At 42.8% G+C, this 27472-nt stretch overlaps 1 protein-coding gene across 3 annotated transcripts in view; it reads right to left on the bottom strand.

The window, feature by feature from the left end:
• The window catches only part of DLG5 (discs large MAGUK scaffold protein 5), a 491099-nt gene that overhangs the window by 260779 nt on the left and 202848 nt on the right, over window positions 1-27472 (bottom strand). For all 3 annotated transcript variants that reach the window (XM_077259413.1, XM_077259411.1, XM_077259412.1), the window contains exons 11-13: window positions 23386-23518; window positions 21288-21415; window positions 11865-12040 (exon numbers count right to left, since the gene is read on the bottom strand). In XM_077259413.1, coding sequence (XP_077115528.1) covers window positions 11865-12040; window positions 21288-21415; window positions 23386-23518 — 437 coding nt within the window. The remainder of the gene's footprint in view (window positions 1-11864; window positions 12041-21287; window positions 21416-23385; window positions 23519-27472) is intronic.

Below are 27472 nucleotides of genomic sequence, written 5' to 3'. Positions count from 1 at the left end.
CTATTAGCCTTCTTACACAGTTTTTTATTTGCCTTTTGTTTAGTGCTGGCTTCTGGGCACTGATTTGACCATGGAGGCCATTTCGAGACAGACTCCTACAAACTGTTCTAGTTGATACATACAGGGACTTGAGGTGACCAGGCCTGTTGGAACTCTGCTGCAGTGGAAGAGGGGCTTGCTTTGGATTTTCTAACCAACAAACGTTCCTCTTGAGCAGTTGTCTTGCGGGGTCTGCCACACCTGGGCTTGTTAAACACATCTCCAGTCTCTTCAAATCTTTTTTTAATTCTTTGTGCTTGACGCTGAGGCACATTAAAGGTGCCAGCCACTTCTACAGTGGATCTGGTCTTCAGCCTCTTGAAAATCCAGGCTTTGGTCGCAGGGTGGATTTGTGGCATGTTGTCAGAGTTCACGTTGCAGTTCAAGTGAAGGTCTGGGGTGCTGGGTATCTTTTTATACACACACACTAACCGATCATTTACTGAGCACAGGTGGGGATGTAAACTAGGATTGGGTGCATTATATGACCAGGCGACAAAACTTTTGTGTTGCCAAAATCTGACCATTCTGTGTCCATTAACTGATCAATATTTCTGATGCCAATTTATTTTCTTAACCTAAACCACATTTCGGAGGGTTTCAGCTTTCAAAAGAATAATTTATACAACCAATGGATGAATTTAACATTAGGTTATAAGCTTTTATTTACATAACATGGATAAGCGACATAACTTCTATCAGGGAGTGTCGTTAGCGCCTAGACAAGGCTAGGGAGCTTGGGTTTATGATTTTTCTTTTTGGTGCCGTGCAACCTGTGAAATAAGCTATGACTTGGAAAACCAAGTCGTATGCCAACTCTTGGGGATATGTTAACAAATATCAGCAGGAAGAGTATAACCCAGTAAGTAAAACATAACCTTTACTAGAAAATCATTAAAAATAAGAACAATAATAGAACAAACAAATAAGTGCTCACGCCGAAAACTGTGCTCAAGATAAAAAACTGGCTTGATCTCACCAATTACGGACAGGGGATCTCCAAAATGATAAGTCGGATGATCCCAGGGAGGGTCCACACAATAGAGTAATGAAGGGGACAGGAACCTGCTACCCTGTCGTGCCCCAGTATCAGACTCCTGTCCTCACAAGGACAGGCCCAAGTATGCTCTACTTTGGACACCCCCCACCATATGTATATGACGCCTCCCTACGCGTTTCTTCACCGATAGCGGAGATTCATCAGGGGAGATATTTAGGCCATTCAAGCCTGGACAACAGATTCAAAGTCCATAAATAAAGTCCACTCAAGCATCCAGGAATACGCAGTGGCTGTATAGCATCCTGGAGATAGATGGTGTGGCACTCCACCCTGGTTGGTGAGTCAGCCCAGAGTGGTGTACATATCCCTCTTTTATATACATATACTCTTTGTAGTGTGCCTCCTCCACCATACAAAGCTCCCTCCCCCATCCGGTTCCACCGCTTACCGAGTACTTGGTGTGCACCCCTGTACATCTGTCCGCCGTCCCGCCATGTGTTTGATGGTCGCCGGCATCCTTACACTGCGTGTAACGCAACCGGAAGTGCCGACGCCATATTGGGCGCCTCACTTCCGGTGCGCGATTGCCGCTATGCGCCTCAGCCTGGAACGCAAGCGGCTGAGGCATACTGATATCCGACTCCTCCCCGTGCACATCGCGCAGGGGGAGTCGCTCAAGACTTCCCTGATACATCAAAGCCGATATATAGTTGCTATGTGCTTCATTACGGAACGCCGATATTACGCCTAGTCCAGGACAACCAAATATGTGCATTTAAACTGGCAGGATGACTCAAAAACCGCAAATGTATCCATATCCCTATGTCGAGTGGACCTCATAAAACAGAAAAAGAATACGCCCCATATCGTTAAATATGTCAAATGGACAGTGTAAAGCCATATTCTATTACTAGGGCTGGAAGTGTCCAGACCAAGACTTGGATCATACGTGCGTTTATTGTTATAAAGAGAAGTGTCCCAATATAACTAGCATCCGTGATACTGTGCCCTCTGCAGCAGCCAGTATATTATAAGAATATTCCTCAACATAGGAAACTATATGAACGTAAGGGGGGGGCTTTCCCCATATATCAACCGGAATGGCACATGGGGGCACATTTGAAAACGGGGGGGGGGGGGGGGGGGGGGCGCCCTACCAGGTGGAGAGGTAAAAGGGATGTTTGGTTACTGCTTTCATGTGCCACATGCGTGTGGGCTTAGTTTGTTCACAATTTAGATAATAGTTCATCCAATCTCTAGAACCTAATAAAGTTTACAGGTAGGATCCTGATCTGATAAATCAGAGATTTGATCACAAAAAACAGCCCTCTATAGGTTAAGGGCTCTGTGCATAAATATGCAACCATGCAAATGTTTTGTTTATTATAGCTAGTTTATCGGGCCGGAGGTTACGGACTACCATCAGATAGGAAGCAAAAAGAAAATATAATAGTAAAGAAAAAACCTCATAGTAAAGAAAAAGCCAGACCGCAGAGGACCATTGAAGGGAGAGAGGGAGATCCAGGATAGAACCACAGTATCATGATGTGCAGGGAGAAAGCCCTATTTGCCATATACTGAATCACATTCTAGGTAGGGCAAGGAATTATAAAAAGCAACCAAAATTCAATTGTTCATTGAGTCCATGGGGATGGCAGGTGTCCAACCTGAAAATCCATCTCGTTTCCCTTTGTAATAGGGCTTTGTCAAAATTACCTCCTCTAGGAGATGGAGACACCTTGTCAATCCCCATGAAACTCATAACACTCACATCACCCCCATGGTTCATTACTACATGTCTTGCAATTGGGGTGTCCCTCTCATTGCGGATATCCCCCAAGTGTTCTCCCACTCGTCTTCTGAGTTCTCTGACTGTTTTGCCAATATATGTCGTACCGCAAATACATGCTGCTCTATATACCACCCCTTTTGATTTGCAATTGATGAACTCCTTGATGGTATATGTTCTTTGAGTATGGGCATCGTGGAAATCCTTACCAACCTGTATTGACTCACAGGCCACACATCCACCACACTTATAGCAGCCTTTCGGTCTCTGTGGTAGCCATGTTGTTTTTTTAGGTGTAGTGAGATGACTATGCACTAAGCGGTCCCCCAACGTCTTGCATTTTCTGTATGTTATCTGAGGACGTGTGCCTACAACCTCCCTGAGGTCCTCATCCATGCTGAGGATCCCCCAGTATTTTTCGAGTATCGTCCTCACCGACGAGGCGCCATTGTCAAAGGCACAGATCATTCTAATGACCTTATGGCTGTCCATCTCCTTTTCATGTGGTACCAGCAGGCTATTTCTGACCTGGGACCTAGCATGATGGTAGGCCTCCCTCAACACCCGGTCAGGGTACCCCCTATCCAAAAACCTAGATCTCAAATCCATTGCCTTGATTTTAAAATCCGCATCATTGGAACAATTCCTTCTCAGGCGAAGGTACTGGCCTTTAGGAATGCCTTTTTTCAGGGAATATGGGTGATGACTATCCCATCTTAAAACAGAATTCGTGGATGTGGGTTTTCTGAAGATTGTAGTTGTGAGGCCATCATTATTGCCATTTTTTGAGATCATGATATCAAGAAAAGGTAGAGTCTTTTCCTCTATTTCAAAGGTGAACCTGAGACCTATGTCATTCACATTTAATGATGATACAAATTTATGGAAGACATCTCTAGGACCCCTCCATAGTATAAATACGTCGTCTATATAACGAACCCAAAGGTCGATATAGACGGTATAGATTTCATTGGCTTCTGAAAAAACGATGTTATCCTCCCACCAGCCCAGGAACAAGTTGGCATAGCTTGGCGCACATGGACTGCCCATGGCCGTGCCCCTGAGCTGGTGGAGGGTCCTCCCATCAAAACAGAAATAGTTGTTATTCAACACAAACTCCAAAAGTGTCATCACGAATTGGGTATGGAGGCCAAATTGTTGACCTCTTGTCCTCAAAAAGTGCTGTACCCCTCGTATCCCACACTCATGTGGGATCGATGAGTACAGTGCCTCAACGTCTATACTTGCCAACAGGGTGCCTGGTTCAAGGGAGATTCCTTCAAGCCTCCGCAGGAGGTCCATAGTGTCCCTGATATAGGATGGGAGCGATATCACAAACGGTCTTAAAATTTGATCAATATATGTTCCTGCATTGTGGCAGATGCTCCCTATCCCCGAGACAATTGGTCTCCCCTTCAGAGGCCTGACTCCCTTGTGGACTTTAGGCAAGGCATAGAAGGTAGCCATAACCGGGTGCTGAGGGAGGAGGAAAGAGAATTCCTCTTGGCTGATAAGTTTATCTACCAGAGCATGCTGAAGTATATTCTCCAACTCCTTAATGCATGATGTTGTTGGATTGTGTATAACTCGGGTATAGGTAGTTGGATCATTAAGCAAAGCAAGGCACATATCTTTATATCCCTCTATATCCATTACAACCACATTGCCCCCTTTATCGGAGGGCTTCAGAATGATAGTTTTATCTGTTTCCAAATTGTGGAGTGCTGCAATCTGTGCCTTGTTCAGATTATGTCTAGACCATGTCCCCGTGAGTTGTTTCACCTCCTTAGTAACCAAATTCAGGAATACATCTATAGCTGAAACATCCCCCCCTACCGGAGCCATTTTCTTGCTCGGGTTCTTCAATTGTGTGAATGGACCCAAGCCTCTTTCTGTTTGGGGTATAGTGTCTAGATTAGCCAATAACTGAACATCATGCATCATGTCCACAGGGATCCCTAGGTCCGCCGCGGTTTTTTTGTCTCTTTGTTGGAACAATTTGTGCCACCTCAATTTTCTGACAAATAAGTGTATGTCCTTCACCATATCAAATACCGCGAAGTCTGTAGTTGGTATAAAGGAGAGACCCTTTGAGAGAACTGACATCTCGATAGAATTGAGATGCCTTTTAGATATATTTACAACTTGTGGGGCTATACCTTGTTCTAACTGTTGTAACTCCTTAGTTGGTAGGGCCGGTCTAAAAAACCAGGCCTTGAGGTGGACGAATGGTATCTTCCTCCCCTTTGATAACCTCTATTTTTGCCTCGTTGTCGGCCTCTAAAGGGACCCGCTCTGCCTTCTGTGTCAGATATATCGGTCTCAGTAGAGGAAAAATCAGTCTCTCTCTCCCTCTCTCTTCGATCTCCCACCACCTGATAGATTTTGTTGTCTTTAAAATCTTGGAGGTCTCTCAAATATTGCTTATGTTTCCTCTCTTTGAGGTTATACTGAAATTTTTCAATAGTACTCTGCAGCTGGCTCTCCTTAGTAATAAAGTCACTTTCTGAACTAAACTTTTTGGTGATCTCTATTTGTTCTTTGAGTTTTATATTGAGTCTTTCAAGATTGATCTTTTCTATACATATGGTGGGGGGTGTCCAAAGTAGAGCATACTTGGGCCTGTCCTTGTGAGGACAGGAGTCTGATACTGGGGCACGACAGGGTAGCAGGTTCCTGTCCCCTTCATTACTCTATTGTGTGGACCCTCCCTGGGATCATCCGACTTATCATTTTGGAGATCCCCTGTCCGTAATTGGTGAGATCAAGCCAGTTTTTTATCTTGAGCACAGTTTTCGGCGTGAGCACTTATTTGTTTGTTCTATTATTGTTCTTATTTTTAATGATTTTCTAGTAAAGGTTATGTTTTACTTACTGGGTTATACTCTTCCTGCTGATATTTGTTAACATATCCCCAAGAGTTGGCATACGACTTGGTTTTCCAAGTCATAGCTTATTTCACTAGTGTATGGTTTTGGTATGGCTGGTTTTTTGGCAGCGGGGCCGGACACTAACTTATGGCTAACTGAAGCGAGAGACATTTTTTCTGAAAAGACATTTGCCCAAAAAAAGTACACACCAACATATGGCACGGTTTTCAAGGATCTAACCAGAATCTATAAGGAACAAATAGTTTCCTGGTGGGAATTACAGAGCTTAGAAAACTATCTAGCTAACAGTATTGTACCTAGGGGTCTGCGAATCACCCTGTTACCAGCGGTGCGGTGTAGAACACCACAGCTTATGAGCTTGTGGGAGAAGGAAGCCACCTCTAGTTCCTTGAAACTAATGCAAATTTTGGTTAGTGAAGAAAAGATCAATCTTGAAAGACTCAATATAAAACTCAAAGAACAAATAGAGATCACCAAAAAGTTTAGTTCAGAAAGTGACTTTATTACTAAGGAGAGCCAGCTGCAGAGTACTATTGAAAAATTTCAGTATAACCTCAAAGAGAGGAAACATAAGCAATATTTGAGAGACCTCCAAGATTTTAAAGACAACAAAATCTATCAGGTGGTGGGAGATCGAAGAGAGAGGGAGAGAGAGACTGATTTTTCCTCTACTGAGACCGATATATCTGACACAGAAGGCAGAGCGGGTCCCTTTAGAGGCCGACAACGAGGCAAAAATAGAGGTTATCAAAGGGGAGGAAGATACCATTCGTCCACCTCAAGGCCTGGTTTTTTAGACCGGCCCTACCAACTAAGGAGTTACAACAGTTAGAACAAGGTATAGCCCCACAAGTTGTAAATATATCTAAAAGGCATCTCAATTCTATCGAGATGTCAGTTCTCTCAAAGGGTCTCTCCTTTATACCAACTACAGACTTCGCGGTATTTGATATGGTGAAGGACATACACTTATTTGTCAGAAAATTGAGGTGGCACAAATTGTTCCAACAAAGAGACAAAAAAACCGCGGCGGACCTAGGGATCCCTGTGGACATGATGCATGATGTTCAGTTATTGGCTAATCTAGACACTATACCCCAAACAGAAAGAGGCTTGGGTCCATTCACACAATTGAAGAACCCGAGCAAGAAAATGGCTCCGGTAGGGGGGGATGTTTCAGCTATAGATGTATTCCTGAATTTGGTTACTAAGGAGGTGAAACAACTCACGGGGACATGGTCTAGACATAATCTGAACAAGGCACAGATTGCAGCACTCCACAATTTGGAAACAGATAAAACTATCATTCTGAAGCCCTCCGATAAAGGGGGCAATGTGGTTGTAATGGATATAGAGGGATATAAAGATATGTGCCTTGCTTTGCTTAATGATCCAACTACCTATACCCGAGTTATACACAATCCAACAACATCATGCATTAAGGAGTTGGAGAATATACTTCAGCATGCTCTGGTAGATAAACTTATCAGCCAAGAGGAATTCTCTTTCCTCCTCCCTCAGCACCCGGTTATGGCTACCTTCTATGCCTTGCCTAAAGTCCACAAGGGAGTCAGGCCTCTGAAGGGGAGACCAATTGTCTCGGGGATAGGGAGCATCTGCCACAATGCAGGAACATATATTGATCAAATTTTAAGACCGTTTGTGATATCGCTCCCATCCTATATCAGGGACACTATGGACCTCCTGCGGAGGCTTGAAGGAATCTCCCTTGAACCAGGCACCCTGTTGGCAAGTATAGACGTTGAGGCACTGTACTCATCGATCCCACATGAGTGTGGGATACGAGGGGTACAGCACTTTTTGAGGACAAGAGGTCAACAATTTGGCCTCCATACCCAATTCGTGATGACACTTTTGGAGTTTGTGTTGAATAACAACTATTTCTGTTTTGATGGGAGGACCCTCCACCAGCTCAGGGGCACGGCCATGGGCAGTCCATGTGCGCCAAGCTATGCCAACTTGTTCCTGGGCTGGTGGGAGGATAACATCGTTTTTTCAGAAGCCAATGAAATCTATACCGTCTATATCGACCTTTGGGTTCGTTATATAGACGACGTATTTATACTATGGAGGGGTCCTAGAGATGTCTTCCATAAATTTGTATCATCATTAAATGTGAATGACATAGGTCTCAGGTTCACCTTTGAAATAGAGGAAAAGACTCTACCTTTTCTTGATATCATGATCTCAAAAAATGGCAATAATGATGGCCTCACAACTACAATCTTCAGAAAACCCACATCCACGAATTCTGTTTTAAGATGGGATAGTCATCACCCATATTCCCTGAAAAAAGGCATTCCTAAAGGCCAGTACCTTCGCCTGAGAAGGAATTGTTCCAATGATGCGGATTTTAAAATCAAGGCAATGGATTTGAGATCTAGGTTTTTGGATAGGGGGTACCCTGACCGGGTGTTGAGGGAGGCCTACCATCATGCTAGGTCCCAGGTCAGAAATAGCCTGCTGGTACCACATGAAAAGGAGATGGACAGCCATAAGGTCATTAGAATGATCTGTGCCTTTGACAATGGCGCCTCGTCGGTGAGGACGATACTCGAAAAATACTGGGGGATCCTCAGCATGGATGAGGACCTCAGGGAGGTTGTAGGCACACGTCCTCAGATAACATACAGAAAATGCAAGACGTTGGGGGACCGCTTAGTGCATAGTCATCTCACTACACCTAAAAAAACAACATGGCTACCACAGAGACCGAAAGGCTGCTATAAGTGTGGTGGATGTGTGGCCTGTGAGTCAATACAGGTTGGTAAGGATTTCCACGATGCCCATACTCAAAGAACATATACCATCAAGGAGTTCATCAATTGCAAATCAAAAGGGGTGGTATATAGAGCAGCATGTATTTGCGGTACGACATATATTGGCAAAACAGTCAGAGAACTCAGAAGACGAGTGGGAGAACACTTGGGGGATATCCGCAATGAGAGGGACACCCCAATTGCAAGACATGTAGTAATGAACCATGGGGGTGATGTGAGTGTTATGAGTTTCATGGGGATTGACAAGGTGTCTCCATCTCCTAGAGGAGGTAATTTTGACAAAGCCCTATTACAAAGGGAAACGAGATGGATTTTCAGGTTGGACACCTGCCATCCCCATGGACTCAATGAACAATTGAATTTTGGTTGCTTTTTATAATTCCTTGCCCTACCTAGAATGTGATTCAGTATATGGCAAATAGGGCTTTCTCCCTGCACATCATGATACTGTGGTTCTATCCTGGATCTCCCTCTCTCCCTTCAATGGTCCTCTGCGGTCTGGCTTTTTCTTTACTATGAGGTTTTTTCTTTACTATTATATTTTCTTTTTGCTTCCTATCTGATGGTAGTCCGTAACCTCCGGCCCGATAAACTAGCTATAATAAACAAAACATTTGCATGGTTGCATATTTATGCACAGAGCCCTTAACCTATAGAGGGCTGTTTTTTGTGATCAAATCTCTGATTTATCAGATCAGGATCCTACCTGTAAACTTTATTAGGTTCTAGAGATTGGATGAACTATTATCTAAATTGTGAACAAACTAAGCCCACACGCATGTGGCACATGAAAGCAGTAACCAAACATCCCTTTTACCTCTCCACCTGGTAGGGCGCCCCCCCCCCCCCCCCCCCCCGTTTTCAAATGTGCCCCCATGTGCCATTCCGGTTGATATATGGGGAAAGCCCCCCCCTTACGTTCATATAGTTTCCTATGTTGAGGAATATTCTTATAATATACTGGCTGCTGCAGAGGGCACAGTATCACGGATGCTAGTTATATTGGGACACTTCTCTTTATAACAATAAACGCACGTATGATCCAAGTCTTGGTCTGGACACTTCCAGCCCTAGTAATAGAATATGGCTTTACACTGTCCATTTGACATATTTAACGATATGGGGCGTATTCTTTTTCTGTTTTATGAGGTCCACTCGACATAGGGATATGGATACATTTGCGGTTTTTGAGTCATCCTGCCAGTTTAAATGCACATATTTGGTTGTCCTGGACTAGGCGTAATATCGGCGTTCCGTAATGAAGCACATAGCAACTATATATCGGCTTTGATGTATCAGGGAAGTCTTGAGCGACTCCCCCTGCGCGATGTGCACGGGGAGGAGTCGGATATCAGTATGCCTCAGCCGCTTGCGTTCCAGGCTGAGGCGCATAGCGGCAATCGCGCACCGGAAGTGAGGCGCCCAATATGGCGTCGGCACTTCCGGTTGCGTTACACGCAGTGTAAGGATGCCGGCGACCATCAAACACATGGCGGGACGGCGGACAGATGTACAGGGGTGCACACCAAGTACTCGGTAAGCGGTGGAACCGGATGGGGGAGGGAGCTTTGTATGGTGGAGGAGGCACACTACAAAGAGTATATGTATATAAAAGAGGGATATGTACACCACTCTGGGCTGACTCACCAACCAGGGTGGAGTGCCACACCATCTATCTCCAGGATGCTATACAGCCACTGCGTATTCCTGGATGCTTGAGTGGACTTTATTTATGGACTTTGAATCTGTTGTCCAGGCTTGAATGGCCTAAATATCTCCCCTGATGAATCTCCGCTATCGGTGAAGAAACGCGTAGGGAGGCGTCATATACATATGGTGGGGGGTGTCCAAAGTAGAGCATACTTGGGCCTGTCCTTGTGAGGACAGGAGTCTGATACTGGGGCACGACAGGGTAGCAGGTTCCTGTCCCCTTCATTACTCTATTGTGTGGACCCTCCCTGGGATCATCCGACTTATCATTTTGGAGATCCCCTGTCCGTAATTGGTGAGATCAAGCCAGTTTTTTATCTTGAGCACAGTTTTCGGCGTGAGCACTTATTTGTTTGTTCTATTATTGTTCCGTGCAACCTGTGGAAATAAATTTCGCATTGTTATGACACAAGAATCTATTGCCTGTGTGAACGATGTCTATTGCTGATCATGAATACCTACACTGCTTAGATTCCAAAATCACAAGTAAACATGGATCAGGGATAAGATAATGGATCAGAGGTATGCAGGCGGGTGACAGCTGTATAACACACTCGGAAAAAAACAATAGAATAGGAGTCAGTAGAGAAATACTGACTCCAGTTTTAAAAATAAAAATATTATTTGTTATTAATGTTATATTATTCTCCGCAATCTTATGATCATATTCATCAAATAAACAGTCATACCAGGATGTTCTAGTGCACATACAGAATTCGTTATCTCTACGGTGTTCCCTTTTGTCCCTTATACTAGGTATCTTCATGCTTGCCTCTAGTTAAAATATCTTTGAATTGCATTACATAAATATTGGCCTATTTAGGAGTCGTTGTCACAGTCCAAACTTCTGCGATCGACGATACAGCCCCGATTAACAGACACTGCATATGGAATGACTTTAGCACGGCTCAGTAATATTTTTTTGAGTACATGTTCCAAAAGTATTTTGCACGGATATAACACGTACCTATTGTAATCTACAGGCCTGTTCACATGTCCAATTTTATTTGTGAGTCAGTGGTCTGCGCAAAATGCCATATACTATGTCTGATATTGATTCAAGTGTTGGATCTAAATTGCCAATTCAGTCTATGTGCCCATGAAAAAAATAGACAACATTCAGATGCTATCCAAGTGCTGTCTGTTTTCCATGAACTTCTAGGTAGGAGAAGGTAGAAAACACTTTTTTTTCTCATAATAGAAAAACTGATTAAATTCACACCATACTCAAATAAAACTCGAATGACACTCTAATGAAGATCTGATGAACCTCTGAACATAACCACTGATGAAGCTAGGACCGCTTTTCTCTTTAAAAAAAAAAACCATAAATCTGAATGAGCCCTAAGCCATATTCCAGGATGAATATCACATGTCCAAAAGGTTTAACTGCACACAACATTTTCATGTGATATATTTTAGATGGTGCACTGCTGATTCCTCAAAATATAAAGGAACAAAAGCCCCCTTTGCACTTTCATCAGGTTAAAGATTAGTTGCATCTTTTCTAAAAACAAAGCAACATACTCGTCAGATTCTGATACATATATTTGACACCAGATACATGTGTACCTTTAATACCAAACTAACAAAACATCCTTTTAGTTATATGCATAGATTTCATATGTCCTAACCTTTCTGATTGCCCAGGTTGATATGCAAGGGTGTCACATTACGACTTCCAAGAGACTTTCTTCTCCGTATTACCATATTGATTACATCCCCTCCGCTAAGGACAGCTTTTATCAATTGCTTTCGGTCCTTATTGGTAAGATCCACATCATTTATTTTCAGGAGACAGTCATTCACCCTGGAAAATGGGAGAAAATGAATTGAGTTTCTGTAAATAACATGTTATAATAAAAACTGAGGAACAAAAAGTGTAATATGGTCTTGATAAAGGACAATAAGGTGTAGGGATGGTAAAGTTTTATATCATACAACAAGGATCAAGCTTAAATTTGTCATCTGCTGCAGTCCCACAGGTTAAAAAAAACCTTGAAATGCCAGAAGAGAAAGAATAGGTGTGTCATCTGCGCTGCTGATGGAGATCCAAGAGAATGGTCCAGGATACAAAGTACACTTGATGTGGTTTTATTATCAATGCATTTCGAAGTGTTCAAACTTCTTCATCAAAATATAACCACATACGAAGCAAAGCAAAGATTTGTATTTGGTTATATCCTGATGAAGAAGCCTGAAGACTTCGAAACACGTTGATAAGAAAACAAGTCTACTTTGTATCCTGATGCATTTCGAAGTGTTCAAACTTCTTCATCAAAATATAACCACATACGAAGCAAAGCAAAGATTTGTATTTGGTTATATCCTGATGAAGAAGCCTGAAGACTTCGAAACACGTTGATAAGAAAACAAGTCTACTTTGTATCCTGGACCATTCTCAGATCTCCATCAGAAGCCAGGTCACCCATCGATTGTTTCTCTTCTGGCATTTCATCTCTAAATAACATAACATTTCCCCAGAGAAGACTGTGAACAGGGTCCCAAATAAATATCAGCGCTACATGCTTAAATGTTAAAGTGTTGTGGAATATGTTGGTGCTATATAACTACACAGTAGGAGCATTAGTCACGTTTATTAGTAGCTATCAGCGGGCATTCCCATTAAATGTAACATATTGGTCTCTATCTTTATCAAGTTATGTTCACCTCGTTTTTTAGGCCTTGCTATGTACATTAAAAAAGTTCCATAATTTATAACTTGATTTGAAAGGGGTCTGATAAGCACAAATAAAGTTCCTGAAATTACTTTTACTTAATTTACGATGCTCATGTAGAGCGATCAGCAGTTTTTATAACCATTTCCCTTGGACATGGTAAAGAATGGTAGTGATTATATTCAGAAGAATGCTTTGTTACACCATGCCTGATGAAGAGCCCTAGTTCTGAAAGCTAACTTTGTAACATCACTTATTGTACTTTTTTTAGCTATTAAATGGTCTCGTATTATTTTGTTTCTCTTCCATCTTGAATTCAGAAGACATGGGAGTCTTATGAACCCTTTACTAATGACTGGCAGATGGGTAATAAGGTACTTATCTCCTAAGCTGATATGGTTTTTTCTTTACAATAAAAAAGTAACAGCTAATTATTATTATTATTTATTTATATAGCACCATTAATTCCATGGTGCTGTACATGAGAAGGGGTTACATCAAAATACAAATATCACTTACAGTAAACAAAACTAACAATGACAGACTGGTACAGAGGGAAGAGGACCCAGCCCTTGCGGGCTTACATTCTATAGGATTATGGGGAAGGAGACAGTAGGTCGAGGGTTGCAGCAGCTCCGATGGTGTTGAGGTGGCCGTGTGGTCATTACAGGCTGTAAGCTTCTTTGAAGAGGTGGGTTTTCAGGTTTCTTTTGAAGGATACAAATGTGGTGGATAACCAGATGTGTTGAGGCACAGAATTCCAGAGGATGGGGGATATTCGGGAGAAGTCTTGGAGACGAGCGGGTGAGGAGTGAATAAGCGTGGAGGAGAGAAGGAGGTCTTGGGAGGACCGGAGATTATGTGAGGGAAGATATTGAGAGATTAGTTCGGAAATATACAGAGGAGAAAGGTTATGGATGGCTTTGTAGGTCAGTGTTAGTAGTTTAAACTGGATACGCTGGGAAATTGGGAGCCAGTGAAGGGATTTGCAAAGAGGGGAAGCAGGAGTGTAGCGAGGATATTAATTAGTCAGGCAGCAGAGTTAACGATGGACTGGAGGGGTGCAAGAGTGTTAAAAGGTAGGCCACAGAGGAGGATTTTGCAGTAGTCGAGGCGGGAGATGATTAGGGCATGCACAAGCATTTTGGTTGAGTGAGGGTTGAGAAAAGGATGCATTCTGGAAATATATTTGAGCTGGAGGCGACAGGAGGTGGCGAACTTGGATGTGCGGTTTGAAGGACAGGGCAGAGTCAAGGGTTACTCCAAGGCAGCGGATTTTGGGGACAGGGGAAAGTGTGATTTCATTTATTTTGATAGATAGATCAGGTAGGGAAGATATGCAAGATGGAGGAAAGATAATTAGTTCAGATTTGTCCATATTGAGCTTGAGGAAGCGAGAGTAGAAGAAGGAGGATATGGCTGATAGACACTCTGGGACTCTGGAGAGCAGAGAGGTGACATCTGGGCCAGAGAGGTAGATCTGAGTGTCATCAGCATATAGATGGTACTGGAAGCCATAGGCCTTATGAGTTGTCCCAGGCCGAGTGTATAGATTGAGAAGAGTAAGGGCCCAAGGACAGAGCCTTGAGGGACACCAACAGAGAGGGGGTGAGATGAAGAGGTAGTATGGGAGTAGGAAACCCTAAATATGCGGTTGGTAAGGTATGAGGAGATCCAAGGTAGGGCAAGGTCTTTGACCCCAAAGGAAGAGAGGATCTGTAGTAGGAGGCAGTGGTCAACTGTGTCGAAGGCAGAGGACATGTCTAGAAGAAGGAGTATAGAGAATTGTCTGTTACCTTTGGCTGTAAGTAAGTCGTTAGTAATTTTGGTCAGGGCAGTCTCAGTGGAATGGTGGGGACGGAAGCCAGATTGTAGGTTGTCGAAGAGAGAGTTAGTTAGATGCAAAGTGAGAGGAAAGTTCAGCATGAACGTGCTGCTCAAGGAGTTTGGAAGCAAATGGGAGCTAAGATATGGGGCGATAGCTGGACATAGCGCTTGGATCAAGGGATGGCTTTTTGAGGATAGGTGTGATTGATCAAATGACTACGGTAATTCCGAATCTTTGATTGCTAGTGTTCCAAATTAAAGTGCAAGACAAATCAACTCAAAAAATTATAGAATGCTAGAGTTGGTAGGGACCTCAAGGGTCATCGTGTCCAACCCCTTGCTCAATGCAGGATTCACTAAACCATCTCAGACACATCTGTCCAGCCTCTGTTTGAAGACTTCCATTGAAGGAGAGCTCACCACCTCTTGTGACAGCCTGTTCCACTCATTGATCACCCGGCTATGTGCACACAGTGCATTTTTTATGCGTTTTCGCTGCATTTTCCTGCGTGGAAATGGGCCAAAAACGCTATGGAATCCTTATGCACGCTAATTCATTGTCAATCCTGAAGTGTTGTGCACATGATCAGTAAATTTCCTTAAGTATTGTTATGCTGTAATGTCTATTGTCTGTACAAGTCCCCTCTATAATTTGTAAAGCGCTGCGGAATATGTTGGCGCTATGTAAATAAAATTATTATTATTATTATTATAAGTATTTGCAGTGCGTTATTTTCTGCAGCATGTCAATTCTTTCTGCAGCGTTTTTCACCCATTGACTTCAACTGAGTCAGTCAAATCCACAGAAAAAACGCAGGTATAAAAATGTTTGCGGATTTTTTGAGTTTTTGTTTTGCGTTTTACAGTCTTCCTTTGGTGTTTCCCATGCTGTCATCTGTGTGACAATGTGGGAAACTCGGGTGCGGTGGTTCTTAACGGCAGTAACGCTACCGCCAGTAAGACCGTCGGTCAGAGAGCTGCGAGGTCATGCTGTAAGATGTCAGCATGACCCCGCAGCTGTGACTGCGACCTGTGGTAACGCTACCACAGACTGTCTGTCAGAACGCTGTGGAGTCATGCTGTCAGATGTCACCAGATGTCAGCGTGACCCCGCAGCCATGACTGAGACAAGCAAGCGTGGGCTAATGAGACTACTGCACTGATAACAGTGACAACAGGTGCCGCTGATGGGAGACGAAATATCATCAGCCCGCGCCTGTGCTCACAGTTACAAATAAAAAAAGTAAAATTACATACAAATTCAAATAAAAAAATTCTATTCACATAACACCAAATCCCCGATGCCCTCGTCTCTTAGAAATAATGTAAAATAATAAACCAGCATATACTCACCTGTCCGCCGTAGTCCACGTAATCCCGAGTGTCTCATGTCGCTCTCATGTGTAGAACAGTCACGTTGGGAGAGGTGACCGCTCAACCCGGCCGCCGGCGATACAGTGACAGGAGGTAATTGCTCCCGCAGGGTATCACTGAACTGCCGTGAGAGTTCACCGGGGTTCATCAGCTCTGGTGCTCTCACTTACGGCACTGATGCGTGAGAACTTTCCCACGAAGCAATGGTGCCGTAAGGGAGATTGTAAAAGGTCGGGATTCCTCTCTAAAAATACTGAACTTATCGATATCAAAGAGGGACTCTCCCTGCACCTCTATTGAGGTCCGATATTAACTATTAACGCCAAAATTGACTATTAGTAATTAATATCCACTTAATATGCCTCAACTTTATTTTTTCCTTATACTATATACTAGCTGAGACAAAACAGTGCATCGATAAAGGATATTTATTACACACACAAGTCTACAGTCTATCACATACATATATATTTATACCCAAGCTGGTGATTATAAATAAATATATATATATATATATATATATATATATATATATATACTCTGATACTACAGCGCTAATACAGTAATATCACAATATCCATTAATATCACAACAATATCACGCATGCAATATCATGCATGCAATATCAGCCCTCCCACCTATTGCTCATCTATCCCTAAGGCCTACTAAGTAGAGTATACTCAGCCATGTGTGTCCATCATCTTCCCAGGAAGCAAGAGAGAGCCCAGAGAGCACATGTCTTCTTTTTATATCCAGCCCCAGGTGTGTGGGGATGATGTCACAGTATATTGTCCACTAAGATACATCCCCTCAGTCCTAAATGAAACCTGTTTTCCAGCACATGGCAGCATTGTTTTACAGCAAGTTGGAGGAGGGGCTTCTGGGAACACATGAGGGGGGATTATATATAGATATATACACATCTGTATATAAAGAAGTACATTTTAGGGCACTTCCCTTCTACAATCCCCCTGTTGTCGAGAACGCGACAATGAAATTTGAGGTAAGTGTTGTGCTGGGCTTTACTTGCCTAATCAACCCCATTATAACTCGTGACAGTTCAGGATGGAAGGAAGCATAATTCTGCACTTAGGTACCTAGACATCATCCACGCGGCCATCAGCTCTTCCCAGCCGTTCACCGCAACCCAACATTTCCATCCACAGAGTACACCACCTTCTTTCTTGGAGTCTTATTGCAGTCTTCAGTCTCTTTGTTGCAGTCTTTTCTGCCTTCATGTCAGTCAATCTTCAGGTATCCGCCTATCCCAAAGCCATCTTTCTCTAGTTGTGACTGGTCAGACTCTGGAACAGTTTCACCCTCAAAGTCCATAGGTCAGTCATCATCATCCTGTGTGCACCCGTCAAACTGCCGGATGTCACAGGGTTTTTTTTCTGGGCCTCGCGGATTCAGGCGCTGGAAACGACTTTCATCAGACACGACTTCCAAGAGGTACTTCTCCTGTAGTCTTGATTGAAGATCGTTGATGAGGTTCCCCCATGGATAGATACAGATGCAGATCTTTACTAGGTAGGTCAGAATTTCTTGAGTAGGGAGTGATGTCACAATACCTAAGCATTTGAAAAAAGGAAAGGAAAGCGTAGGACCTGGTATAAGAGAGATGCCGTAAAGTGGCTACCAGGTACACATAAAATTGGCCATTTTTATGCGCTAAACGCTCTCATTTTTCATATTTCTAGTGCAGAAATGCAGTTAAATTTTCGTGTTTCATGTTTGCATGTTTCAGGGCTGCAGTGTGCTGCCTTATTTGCTTGACAATACCTAAGCAGACTGTCTGTAGAGAACCTCACTCTTTTTCCCCATTCACACAAAACACATATTACAATTCCATAATGCATAGAGACTTAAGCTAAAATAGCATGACTGCTAATGATCCATAATGCACATGCAGATCATTGATCCATGTGCAGTTGGAGTTCTCTACTGGCTGTAAATGCATGGACACCTTCACATGAACACACTTACTGAGTATGTTCGTGTACAGGTAGTCCTGCTATTACACCTAAAGTGTCTAAATGCACATATATGGAATTTGCTACACAGTAACTGATCAATTTACATAACATTATAATTTATATACAATATATATATATTGGATTCGAGGGAAAAGGACTGGATTTTTCTTATGTCCTTAACCCCCTTCTCCGGCTGAGTTAATGGTGCTCATCTTGAGTGATAGGGGTTCCTCTGCATCAATACCTAAAATGGGATTCAGGGAACAATATCCTCCTGGGAGTTCTCGCAGTGCAGTTAATAACCATCCTAGCACTGGATAATCCCCCTTATTTGATGCTTCCCTGTCCCACCAAACTCACTCATTCTTTACTTCAGGGTGACCTCCCCAGTTAACCTTTCTTGAGCTGTCCAGTAAGTCAGCTAATGTCTCGACTCCCCTGAACCCCACAAAATGAATGCAGTTTTCCTTTAGTACGATCCTAGTCAATTTCTTATACAGACACCCCTACCAGTTTTCCACAATTCAAAAGAGTAACATACAACCCTCACAGCTACTTAACTCCCTAGGAAAAGAAAATATAAAACTAAGGTACATGGACATTAGTTTTATCCTGCATTAGGTCTTAAACAAAACGATGTTATCCGTCCAAACTTCAAGGTCTAAGCACACAGTATAACACGACACTCCTTCGCGAACGTCCATTATCTGTCCATGCTTCTCCGCCTGTCTTAGTTCAAGTAACAACACCCTTTTTCCAATCCAAAATGCACAGAAAACAAAAAAAAAATTTTTTTAAAACAAACAAAATTAACCGCTGAACTTCAAGGCCTAGGTGAACTCACACCTCTCTACCCATCTTATTTCAAGCAACAAAATCAGAGCATCCAAGATGTCACAGTTATTGTCCACCAAGATACATACCCTCAGTCCTAAGCAAAACCTGTTTTTCCAGCACATGGCAGCTTTGTTTTACAGCAAGCTGGAGGAGAGGGCTTCTGGGAACATATGTGGGGGGATTATATGTAGATATATACACAACTATACACATCTCTATATAAAGATGTACATTTTGGGGCACTTCCCTTCTACAGAGATCACCAGAGCTGATCGGCTGATAAACTCCAGTGAACTCTCTCATGGCAGCTCAGTGATACACTGCGAGAGCCATTACCTCCTGTCAGTTTATCGCCGGCTGTCTTTGAGAGCAGTCACACCACTGACTGCTCTCAAAGTGGTCACGATCGTCGTGGGATATTATGGACTATCTTCTCTGCAGACAGGTGAGGAATATTGTTGTTTATTATTTTATTTTTGTTGCAGGAGACATTGGCGTCGGTGGAGTACACGTTTAGTAAGGATGGTTTAATTAAGATTATTAAAGGAGTTTGTGTCATTATTTCAAATAAAGGACTTTATTCTGGGTGTCTGTGTTTTTATACAATATCACTGTTGGGTTACTAACGGATAGGTGTCTTATAGATGCCTCTCCATTACTAACTTGTGGACTTGATGTCACCTGACAATACAAATGGTGACATCAACCTCACAAATATGAACCCCACTTGAAACCACTATAGGGCAAGTGGGACAAGCGAGGCTTTAGCGCCAGATTAGGAGCATCTTATAAATGCGCCTTTTCTGGGGCTGTTTAGAGCTGATGTTTTTAGTCTGGGAGGAGCCAATATCCATGGCCCCTTCCTAGACTATTAATGTCAACCAACAGTTGTCTGCCTAGCCTTTGCTGGTTAGATTTTATAGGTGGACCCTATGTCAATTTTTTTCTGTGGTCCCACTGTAAACTAGCCAGTAAAATCTAAGCAAACAGCTGTGATCTGATATGAATAGCCTGGGAACCTTTTGGAGCTATTGGCTCCTTCCCAGAATATTAACAGCAGCCCTCAGCTGTCAGCTTTCCCTCTGTTGGTTATTAAAATTATGCAGGAGCCCACGCAATTATTTTTTTTTTTCATTTTTCTTTAAAATTAACAGTTGTTGTCAGGTTACAGCCTATGTACGTTCGTTCTGTTAACGGTCCTACATAGGCTGGTGACAATGTGTGTGTTTGTGTTTACTTATCGGCTTAGTAATGAGAGTGTCGGGCTGACACCTTTTCATTACTAAGCCTAGAGCTAGGTGTCAATGACAGCTGCTGACACCAAGCCCGAATCCTATTTCCCTGATGCTACTGCATCAGCATGAAAAAGGTGGTGTTGAACCAAGAAATTACATCACAAAACTTGAAAAAAAAAAAAAAAATCTTTATTTAGCTCAAAAAAGGATTCATTGCTGTGCAAAAACGCATACAAAAAACACATACAGAAATGTGGCAAAAGCGCACTAAAACCGCACATTTTTTCCTCAGCATTTTTCCTGCCAAGAGATTCAGGAAATCTCTGCAAGCAAATACTCAACGTGGGCACATAGCCTTACTGTCAATTTTTTTTTCTAATATCTATTCTGTATGTTCTCCCTTTCAGTTTCATTCCATTGCTTGTTATGAATCCCTTCAGATATTTGTAGACAGCTATTAAGTCTCCTTTTAGCCTTCTGTTTTTCAAGCTAAACATTCCCAGATCCTTTAACCGTTCCTCGTAGGACACACTTTGCAGTCAGCTCACCATCCTAGCAGCTCTTCTCTGAACTTGCTCATGTATTTCAATGTTTTTTTTAAAATGTGGTACCCAGAACTGAACATAGTGTTCCAGATGAGGTCTGACCAAGAAGGAGTAGAGGGGGATAATTACTTCATATGATCTAGACTCTCTGCTTCTCTTAATACATCCTAGAACTGTGTTTTCCTTTTTTGCTGCTGCACCACACTGTTGACTCATGTGCAGCCTGTGCTCCATTAGTATACCCAAGTCTTTTTCACACATGCTGTTGCTTAGTTCTATTCATCCCATTCTGTAGATGTAATTTTCATTTTTCTTGCCCAGATTTAGACTCTCACATTTTTTCCTGTTAAATACCATTCTATTAGTCATTGCCCATTGTTCAAACATATCTAGATCCTCCTGAATCATTTCTCTTTGTTCTCTAGTGTTAGCAACCCCTCCTAGCTTTGCATCTTCTGCAAATTTGATTAGTTTACCTCCAGTTTCCTTTTCTAGATCATTTATAAAAATCTTGAACAACACTGGAGCCAGGACAGAGCCTTGTGGTACCCCACTTGAAACACTTTTCCAATTGGATACAAATACCTTAGCCGGCCATCAGCAATACTGCCTTTATCCACTTTAGTTACAAAAATGCCGCTGTCCCCTGGGAAAAAAGACTCATTAACTCCATCTGCCACATCGAATCCTAGTGCCTTGAGGTCCATGTTATCCTGCAAAGAAAAGTTTAAAGTACATAAATCAGCAGCAAATCTCATATTATTTGAATTACATTTTTATTTTAATGAGGTTGTCTGGGACATTAACATTGATCCTTAAGATACGTCATCAATCTGATCAGTAGGGGTGCGACACTCAGCAACTCCATCAATCAGCTACTCCTCGTCTCACTGGCGGCAGGAGCTGCTCAGTTACATAGCGGCACAGCACAGCCCCGTCAACTGTATAGTGGGCATGGGCAGCTACTGCAGTACCCGGCCGCATCCACTATTCTGTCAACGAAGCTGTGCAGCGCAGATCCATCTATGAGCAGTTCTGTTCACCACCGACACTGATAACAGCTAATCAAGAGGGGTGCCAGAAGACGCATCCCCACCAATCTTACATTGATGATCTCTCCTAAGGATGGGCCATCAATGTTAAAATCCCGGACAACCCCTTTAAGCATATTTTTTTTAAAAATCTTGAAACTGCATACAGTTACAATAGACTGTAGCTATACACCTCAGATAAATGGCAGCCAATCCAAACAAAATGTACCTAATGTATATAGGTTCGTGCAACATGCTAACCAAAGGAGAAAAATAGTATCTGGCATACTGAATTTCAAGATGTCTGATCTTTACCTCCAGAAAAAGACATTTTCAGAGTGACCTGTTTTAGGCTCAACTCCCTCTCCCAAAAAATAAGCACGTTGAATCAAGTCAAGCTGGCATGTTTATGGAAGAGTTGGGAGGTAAAGTCAGTTATCGCAAGTATATGGTAACCATAACAATATATGGACAGATAAGAGTCTGTATATATTGTCCTGTCCCTCCCTAGTAGGTGGTGGAGGAGGATGGACTTATTCACTTTCTGGAGACAGTAAATACCGTATTTTCTGGTGTATAAGACGACTGGGCGTATAAGACGACCCCCAACTTTTCCATATAAAATATGGAATTTGGGATATGCCCGCTGTATAAGACGGGGGTCATCTTATACGCCCAGTCATCTTATACGGCATGTGGTTCCCAGGGTCTGAAGGAGAGGAGACTCTCCTTCAGGCCCTGGGATCCATATTCATGTTAAAAATAAAGAATAAAAATAAAAAATATGTATATACTCACCCCTCCGAGAAGCCTGGCTGTCACTGCTGCAAGCGTCTGCCTCCGTTCCTAAGAATTGCAGAGCATGAAGGACCCTCGATGACGTCGCAGTCCTGTGATTGGTCCGTGACCGCTCATGTGACCGGTCACCTGACCGTGACGTCATCGAAGGTCCTTCACGCTCTGCAATTCTTAGGAACGGAGGCAGACGCTTGCAGCGGTGACAGCCAGGCTTCTCGGAGGGGTGAGTATATACATATTTTTTATTTTTATTCTTTATTTTTTACATGAATATGGATCCCAGGGCCTGAAGGAGAGTTTCCTCTCCTTCAGACCCTGGGAACATCCAGGATCGCTCCCTGCACATGCCGTACCTGGCGTATAAGACGACCCCCGACTTTTGGGACAATTTTTAGGGGTTAAAAAGTCATCTTATACGCCGGAAAATACGGTAGTCTATGATATTTCTCGCCTAATTAACTCACAGTGCTGTTTTAAAGCACATGCATTTTCGAATCAGATAATATAAGGATTATTTGTGTATCTGATATTGCTGCCTCCAACATTTTTTTTAAATAAATAGCAAAACAGTTAGCCTTCTCGTGGTAGTAGCATACACCCATGGCTTCCCATGTCCTCCAATGAAGCGTCCAAGAAACAAATACAATTTTCTGAAAAATGTAACAATAAAACATTACTTAAATCATGACACATTACTTCTAATTAAATGCCACAAATAATTGTCTAAAGTAATGATGAAATGTAAAAAAAAACTCATTTGAATAAAAACAGAACTGAAACAAGAAAAATTAAAACTTGAATTTTTAAGTCAGGGAGGATTGAAAGACTTGCTCATGAATTTACACCAAACTCACCCTATCACGCTCAAATTCCACCACTTCTGTCTCCCACTCCAGCGAGTCCGTGTCAATAGCGGAGTCGTGAGAACTGTGAGCCATTAACTGCCGGAAACGGGCTTCTTTCTCAATCTGATTATCCATTTTTTCTCTAAAGCGAATGAATGAAGCACAATTTTCACAACAATAATAAGAAAATACAAGGTTATTTAACCCCTTAACGACCGCTGATATGCCTTTTAACATTCGCAGTTAAGAGTACTTTAACGGCGCTGAGGAATAAGGGTATAGCAGCCTCCCGAGGAGGAATTTCTCCGGGGTCTCGGCTACCGAGGGTAGCTGTGACCCCAGAGAACACGATTTGGGTCGTTTTTTTACCGACTCCAGTGTTGCGATCGCCACTATTAATGGTATAACGGCGACCACAAAAAAAAGTCAGATTTCCCATTTCGCACATCAGAGGATAGAGAACTGGGGTCCCGCTATGCCCCCCCCCCCCCCCCCCCCGATACCTCAGATGTTCCTGCATCCCCCCGTGAAGTGAAGTCCCACAGGCCGCCGACGTCTTCTTCTTCCAGGATGAAAATGGCAGACGCAAGAGCAGTGCACTCACGGAAATCTGCCGGCCATCTGGCAACAATAGGAAAATTTTCCTATTGGTTCATTTTTATGACTGTGATAGACCCTATCACAGTGATAAAAAAAGGAATTAAAATCCCCTTTATCACCCCCCTTAGTTAAAGAAAAATAATAAAATAAAAAATATATATATATTTATTTCCGTTTTTCCATTAGGGTTATAGTTGGGCTAAAGTGAGTTGGGCTAAAGGAAGTTGGGCTAAAGTTAGGGTTACGGTTGGGCTAAAGCTAGGGTTAGGGTTGGGGCTAGTGTTAGGGATGAGCTAAAGTTAGGGTTGGGCTAAAGATAGGGTTAGAGTTGTGGTTATGGTTGGGATTACGGTAAGGGTTGGAAACAAACAGTGCCCCCTCCCTTTTGAACGTGGCCATGCACCCAAACAGTGGCTTTCCCCCACATAAGGAGAAATTGCAGAACAAATTTTGTGGTCCATTTTCTCCTGATACCCTTGCAAAAATAAAAAAAATTGGTTCCAAAGTAAATTTATTTGTGAAAAATTGCTTTAGTTCTCGTGAAACACCTGAGGGGTTAATAAACTTCTTGAATGTGCTTTTGCGCACCTTGAGGGGTGCAGTTTTAGAATGGTGCTACTTTTGGGTATTTTCTGTTATGTTGGCCCCCATAACTCACTTAAAATGTGAGGTGGTCCCAAAAAAATGGTTTTATAAATTTTGTTGGAAAAATGAGAAATCGCTGGTCAACTTTTAACCCTTATAACGTACTAACAAAAAGATTATGTTTCTAAAATTGTGCTGATGTAAATTAGACATGTGGAAAATGTTATTTATTAACTATTTTGTGTGACACCACTCTCTGATTTAAGGGTACAAAAATTAAAAGTTTGAAAATTGGAAAATTGTCTAAATTTTTGCCAGATTTCCCCTTTTTTCATAAATAAACGCAAGTTATATCGAAGAAATTTTACCACTAACATGAAGTACAATATGTCACGAAAAAACAGTCTCAGAATTAGTGGGATACATTGAAGCAGTCTCAGGAGTCTCACCCTCCATGCTGCTGAGCCAGTCTTTATTGACAGGCTGCAATGACAACATCGACATCATGACTACAACACATGAGACAGCTGGACTCAGCAGTTTGTGTGATCTACATGAGCATCACTACTGAGTCGAGTGCTTGGCAAAAAGTGCTAAAGTGTGCTGTAGTTGTGACGTCACTGCTACAGCCTGTCTACACATACTGTGGCACTGACTGGGAATTTGTTACAAGTATTTACAACTTCTGCAAACCAATCATCGTAAACTAATTCCCAGAAAATCTTATTTAACCTGTGTAAGGAGGTGAAGCACAAGAAGAGGCCGGGGGCGGTTTCCTTCTCGGCCCTGTGCCTGGAACCATTTAGCTGTGCTACAGGTTCCCCAGGGGGCAGACTTAGAGACTGGGACAGGAAGAAAGCCGGACAGAGAGCGGGAAAGGTGCACGCGCAAGGGTCAGAGCAGCGTGAGCAGCGGTCAGAGCAGGGTGCAGCTGTGCTCCGGGAGAGAGAAACAGATCCCGGTCAGAGGACAAATACAGGGAGATGAAAGCAAACTCTGCTGTGACTAGAGAGGGGCACCTTGAGACCCATGCAGAGACATTGGCCCGTGCAGAGACTGTGACCCCTGGTACCCACGGTATCAGTGCAGAGCGCTTGATTCCTGGTGAGAGACTTAATAGACTGACCATCATTTCCCGGGATAGGCTGCTAGAGAGAGAGAGAGAGAATCTCAATAGTGATGCAAAATTATAAGTAGACAGTCTTAAACTGAGATAAATCTATAAAACAGCATGAACCTGTGATGCTGAGCCACTTCTCACGTACAAGCCGTGAGTCAGCAAGGAGCCTGAGGTCAAAAGCCAAGAGTTTATTTCATAAACAGAGGCAAGAGGCAAAGGCATGGTCAGGTAACAATCTGAGGTCAAAACACCTGGAAGATAGCAGATCAGAACAAAGGGATTAAACAAATAGTTGGTCAGAACGAGGTCCACGGTCAGGCAACAAAAGGTAATCAATATGGATGATCGAATAGCTTTGGATAAGTGCTTATCTCAATAGCTATAGCGCTTACAGAATAGCTGCATAGGTAACCTGGATACCTGAAGCACTCCTGATCAGCTGTTTGGCCCGGCAGCTGCATGTGTCGTGGCTGTTTCTCAGTCACAAAGCATGCATGGATAGCCCAACAAACAGGCTATCCATTCATGTGTTGTGACTGTGAAACAGCCGCAACACATGCAGCTGCGGAGCCGAACAGCAGATTATACAGAGCGTTCCAGGTATCCGGGTTCCCAAGGCAGCTATTCGGTAAGAGCTATAGCTATTCAGATAAGGACTTATCCAAAGCTATTCAACCATCCCTAGTAATCAAGCAAATACTAGGCACAGAGAAAACCAACTTCACTTAGCTGAAGCTACGTCTGGCAGAGTTCTGGGATTAACAGCCCAGTTAAGTAGCTGATCAATCACATTGGACAATGAACATGTAGAGACAGACAGCACTTGCCAGTCTCAGATTGGACGTCCGAGCTGTCAATCAAAACATTGACATTTCAGCACGCCCCTACACCAGACTGAACACTGAGCTATTGCTCAAAGTACTGACAGCTTTAGCATGCCCGTGTACCAGATTGGAGAACTGAGCCATCAGTAACTGCACCGCCGGAGCCCACCTCAAAGCGAGGGTACTGGCCTCGGACGTACTATTCCGTCTCAGGTTAGTAAGGGGATAACATGTCCCTTTTGTCACATTATTTTCAGGGGTACCATCATTCCTGTCCAAGCCTATTTCATGAGTTGCTTTTTTTTAATTAATTCTGTGGAAGCATAGTTGAAAAGCAATGTCTGACTTTCATTTGTTCATTTTCATAGATCTTTTATTTATTATTATAGAGCTTTGGAACAAAGCACTATATTGTAATCCGATCGTGGATAACATCTTATTATAGTGCTTTGGAACAAAGCACTATACTGTTATTCCATCGTGGTAAACTTCTTATTATTATTCAGTCCGCACGTAATGCGGCCCGAACCGCTTCACTCACAGACTCCAGTGAGGTGTCATTTCGAAGCCAGCGTCCACGAGAGGTGTGCTAAGTATTTTTCGTGTCGATCGGATTTGTAGTTTTGGCGCAATTTGCGTTTGAAAAAAGTGTTTCAATGCATTTCAATAGGGAAATCTTCCCATACGTTTATAATGGGCCTGATTGCTGAGGCAATTTCTAAAAATAACTGACACTTGCCACCTGGCTGATTAGCTCATTGATATGCACAGTGAGACACAGTTACTATGCCAACGCCTATGAACTCTACCAAGACACAGTTTTGCCAGATAATATCAACTCTTAAAGTGACCCGCCCACAAAATCGGATCCCGAGGTGCGCAGCCCACCAAATCGGAGCCAGAGTGGCCCCGCCCACCAAATCGGACCCGAAGTGACTTCGCCCACCAAATCGGACCCAGAGTGGCG

The sequence above is a fragment of the Ranitomeya variabilis genome, chromosome 4, assembly GCF_051348905.1.
Source record: "Ranitomeya variabilis isolate aRanVar5 chromosome 4, aRanVar5.hap1, whole genome shotgun sequence".
Classification (NCBI taxonomy): Eukaryota; Metazoa; Chordata; class Amphibia; order Anura; family Dendrobatidae; genus Ranitomeya; species Ranitomeya variabilis.
The sequence above is the reverse complement of the archived record's forward strand: the minus strand, read 5'-3'. Positions and strand labels throughout refer to the sequence as shown.